Here is a 5,222-nt window from a genome sequence, read left to right as displayed (position 1 = left end):
GAAACAAAACCCATTCAAAAATGTGGGGGAGATTCACAAAGAGTGGACTGCAGCTGGAGTCAGTGCTTCAAGAACCACCAGCACAGACGTATGCAAGACATGGGTTTCAGCTGTCGCATTCCTTGTGTCAAGCCACTCTTGAACAAGAGACAGCGTCAGAAGCGTCTTGACTGGACTGCTGCTGAGTGGTCCAAAGTTATGTTCTCTGATGAAAGTCAATTTAGCATTTCCTTTGGAAATCAAGGTCCCAGAGTCTGGAGGAAGAGAGGAGAGGCACATAATCCACGTTGCTTGAGGAAAACCTCACAGAAGGGTATTGTGAAGAAAACCTATGGGGTATTGTGAAGAGGAAGATGCAATACGCCAGACCCAACAATTCAGAAGAGCTGAAGGCCACTATCAGAGCAACATGGGCTCTCATAACACCTGAGCAGTGCCACAGACTGATCGACTCCATGCCACGCCGCATTGCTGCAGTAATCCAGGCCAAAGGAGCCCCAACTAAATATTGAGTGCTGTACATGCTCATACTTTTCATGTTCATACTTTTCAGTTGGCCGACATTTCTAAAAATCATTTTTTTTGCATTGGTCTTAATTGATATTCTAATTTTCTGAGATACTGAATTTGGGACTTTCATTAGTTGTCAGTTATAATCATCAAAATTAAAGGAAATAAACATTTGAAATATATCAGTCTGTGTGTAATGAATGCATCTAATATACAAGTTTCACTTTTTGAATGGTATTACTGAAATAAATCAACTTTTTCATGATATTCTAATTTTATGACCAGCACCTGTATGTATGTATTGGTCAAAGAAGAAAAAGGGTTTTTTCAAGCATCAAACAATAAAAATTCGATTCAGATTTCAATTTGTTTCTACTTTAGAATGTGTATTATAATAACCATCATACATCAATTATGTTGTTCAATTGTTACATAAATATGGAACATTATTTCAACCATGCTGACATTTTATTTTCTCAAATATGCTCTCTATGTATGTAAAATTACTTTTGTCAGTTTAATTTGCTGTGGACACCAAAATGTTTTTGTCTTTGACCTATATATATATATATATACAGTGGTGTGAAAAAGTTTGTCCCCTTACTATTTTTTTTATTAATTTTTTGCGTATTTGTCACTTAAAAGATTCAGATCAAACTAATTTTAATATTACACAAAGATAACCTGAGTTCTACAAAATGCAGTTTTGAAAAATGATTTTATTTATTAAGGGAAAAAAGCTGTCCAAACCTGCCTGCCCCTACGTGAAAAAGTACTTGCCCCTAAATCTAATAACTGCTCAAAGGGTGCAACAACCAACAACTGCAATCAAGCGTTTGCGATCACTGGCAATGAGTCTTTCACATCGCTGTGGGGGAATTTTGACCCACTCTTCTTTGCAGAATTGTTGTAATTCAGCCACATTGGATGGTTTTCGAGCATGAATGGACTGTATAAGGTCATGCCACAGCAATCAGATTTAAGTCAAGACTTTGACTAGGCCTCTCCAAAACCTTAATTTAGTTTTTCTTGAGCCATTCAGAGGTGGACTTGCTGGTATGTTTGGGATCATTGTCCTGCTGTATAACCCAAGTGTGCTTGAGCTTGAGGTCACAGACTGACGGCCGGACGTTCTCCTTCAGGATTTTCTGATAGAGTGCAGAATTCATGCTTCCATCAGTTATGGAAGTCATCCAGGTCCTGAAGCTGCACAGCAGCCCCAGACCATCACACTACCACCACCATGTTTGACTGTTGGCATGATTCTTTTTATGAAATGCTGTGTTGGTTTTACACCAGATGTAACGGGACACACACACCTTCCAAAAAGTTAAACTTTGTCTCATCAGTTCACAGAATATTTGCCCAAAAGTCTTGGGGATAATCAAGATTTTGTTTTGGCAAATGCGAGACGAGCCTTTGTGTTGTTTTTGGTCAGCAGTGGCTTTTGCCTTGGAACTCTCCCATGGATGCCGTTTTGCCCAGTCTCTTTCTTATTGTTGAATCATGAACACTGACCTTAATTGAGGCGAGTGAGGCCTGCAGGTGTTTAGATGTTGTTCTGGGTTCTTTAATGACCTCCTGGATGAGTCGTCGTTGCACTCTTGGAGTAATTTTGGTCAGCCGGCCACTCCTGGGAAGGTTCACCACTGTTCCATGTTTTCTGCATTTGTGGATAATGGCTCTGACCGTGGTTCGCTGGAGTCCCAAAGCCTTAGATATGGCTTTATAACCCTTTCCAGACTGATACATGTCAACTATTTTGATTCTGATCTGTTCTTGGATTTCTTTAGAGCGTGGCACGATGGGTTGCTCTTTAAGCATGCTTCACTTTGTCAGACAGGTTCTATTTAAGTGATTTCTTGATTCATCAGGTCTGGCAGTAATCAGGCTTGGGTGTGGCTAGTGAAATTTAACTCAGCTTTCTAAAATAATGTGATTAATCACAGTTCTTTCATGATTTAACAGGAGGGGGCAATTGCTTTTTCACGTAGGACCAGGCAGGTTTGGACTGCTTTTTTCCCTTAATAAATGAAATCATTTTTCAAAACTGCATTTTGTATTTACTCGGGTTATCTTTGTGTAATATTAAAATTAGTTTGATGATCTGAATCTTTTAAGTGCAACAAATATGCAAAAAATTTAAAAACAGGAAGGGGCCAAAAAACTTTTCAGGGCACTGTGTGTGTATGTATAAGTATATATATGTATAAGTATATATATGTATAAGTATATATATGAATAAGTATATATATGTATAAGTATATATATGAATAAGTATATATATGTATAAGTATATATATGAATAAGTATATATATGTATAAGTATATATATGAATAAGTATATATATGTATAAGTATATATATGTATAAGTATATATATGTATAAGTATATATATGAATAAGTATATATATGAATAAGTATATATATGAATAAGTATATATATGTATAAGTATATATATGAATAAGTATATATATGAATAAGTATATATATGTATAAGTATATATATGTATAAGTATATATATGAATAAGGGTGTAACGGTACACAGACGTCACGGTTCAGTACATACCTTGGTTCAGGGGTCACGGTTCGATACGATTTCGGTACAACAAGAAAAAAAAGGTTTCTTTTAATTTATTTTGAACAGACAGTAGTACAAATGACATTTTTTTAACCTAGATGTGAAAATGCTAAATATTATATGAAATTATAATGTTATATATCAATATTATTTGTATAGCGCTTATATATAAATTCTGCAGTACATGTGTACATACCAGGAACAAATACTTCTATATTTCTATACTTATATATTTGATTTAGTAAACAGAAACGCCGTAGCCTATATATGCTGAGTTTGTTCATTTTTGTGACACGCTTGATTTGTTCACAGAAAGGAAACTGAAATGGCAGAGAGCGGCATCCTATTTGTTTTCTTTATTTTACAAAAGCACAATGTTTTGTTTTCATTATGAGTGCACACAAATAAAAGCAGACCTTTATACGGGGATGTATTATTAAGACGATAAGTGTTGTAAAGTTGATTCTGCTGGTATAAGGAAACAGTTGAAGTGATCGCACACACACACTAAACACACACTAAACATGACTTCCAGCATTGCTAGCTTGACATCGCAGTTGGTACTTCATCTAAATAAAATACAGTGAACCAAACATCAGCAAAATATCGCAAATATGAAAATATTATGGAATATTTGGATTTGTGCCAAATGAGAGAGGCAGGATTTTAAATGTTTTTTAGTTCCAGTTCTTGTTTCAGTTAACTCTAATATCCCTTAGTGAGCATCAGATTCTGAAACACGGCCTGTAGATCTCAGGAGCTCAGTCTGAGTTTGTGAGGGTTTGTGCAGCTCATTTGATCCGGATCAGTTTCTGCAGCTCGGTCTGCTTCCGTAGTTTCCATCCCGTCTGGTTATGCATGAGCAGAGCTTTGAGATCAGAGCATTTGTTTGCATCCTGTGATGTTTTGTGCTGTTTGTGCTGGTCTGTGCTGGTTTGTGCTGGTTTATGCTGGTCTATGCTGCTCTGTGCTGGTTTATGTTGGTCTGTGCTGGTTTATGCTGGTCTATGCTGGTCTATGCTGGTCTATGCTGGTCTGTGCTGGTCTATGCTGCTCTGTGCTGGTTTATGCTGGTCTGTGCTGGTCTATGCTGGTCTGTGCTAGTTCTCTGTGTAACTGTGAGTTTGTGTGTTCAGGCTGGTATCGCTGGGGCTCCGGCACGCGCCGTGTCTGCCGTCAAGAACATGAACCTGCCAGAGATGCCCAAGAACATCAACATCGGGGACATCAGCATCAAAGTGCCAAACCTGCCGTCTTTCAAATAGTGAACGCTGCACACGAGTGTGAAACTGTGTTTACCAGAGTCCAGCAGATCTTGAGTTGCATCACAGAAGATGAAGGCACTGTGTGATGCTGTCAATTAAGTATTTATTTGATTCTTCTGTCCTCTGTGTGTGTGTGCGTGTGTTTGAGTGTGTGTTGTGCGTGTATGTGCGTGTGTGTGTATGTGTGTGTCTGTGTCTCTGTGTGTGTGTCTGTGTCTCTGTCTGTGTGTGTCTGTGTGTGTGTGTGTGTGTGTGTGTGTGTGTAGCGCTCTCAACATCACGCCTGACAAACATTCCAGTATGGAAATATCTCAATGACGCTGTATATGCCTAAATTATACGACTGTATTCAGAGTATATTTATATATGATTTGTCTCCTCTTATGCTGGTAGTTTTGCTTTGGTTTGTAAGTTCTGCTTCTGTTTCCTTTTGCAACAAAATAAAGTATCAGATTATTTTCTTCTGTAACTCATGTTTTCTCTTGTGTTTGATGGAAAGCTCAAGTTCACTCAGATTTAACTCCACTTCTATAAACAGGATTCTGTATTGTGGACGGTTATTAATACATTAATACACAATTAATACACAAATTATGACTCACAAACACCTGTTCATTTATTTGTGAAATAATGAAAAATAACAGGATTTCTGTGGGACTTAAAAAGTCTTACATTTAGTCATTTAGCAGACGCTTTTTATCCTAAGCGGAAGTGGTGTGAGACCCATACTCTGAATGTGTGCTCTGCATTTAACCCATCCAAGTGTACACTCAGTAGTGAACACACACCCGGAGCAGTGGACAGCCCGGGGAGCAGTTGGGGGTCCGGTGTCTTGCTCAAGGGTCTCACCTCAGTCGTGGTAT

The 5,222-nt window shown here is 37.9% G+C and overlaps 1 protein-coding gene across 1 annotated transcript in view; it reads left to right on the top strand.

Annotated features, from left to right (window-relative positions):
* The window catches only part of ap3s1 (adaptor related protein complex 3 subunit sigma 1), a 16,745-nt gene extending 11,917 nt beyond the window's left edge, over positions 1-4,828 (top strand). Inside the window, exon 6 of the mRNA XM_079382435.1 lies at positions 4,231-4,828. Coding sequence (XP_079238561.1) covers positions 4,231-4,359 — 129 coding nt within the window. The 3' untranslated portion in view covers positions 4,360-4,828. The remainder of the gene's footprint in view (positions 1-4,230) is intronic.
* The last annotated feature ends 394 nt before the right edge of the window (positions 4,829-5,222 follow it).

This window comes from Barbus barbus (genome assembly GCF_936440315.1).
Source record: "Barbus barbus genome assembly, chromosome: 28".
Lineage (NCBI taxonomy): Eukaryota > Metazoa > Chordata > Actinopteri > Cypriniformes > Cyprinidae > Barbus > Barbus barbus.
Note: the sequence above shows the minus strand (reverse complement) of the source record. Positions and strands in the feature narration are given on the sequence as shown.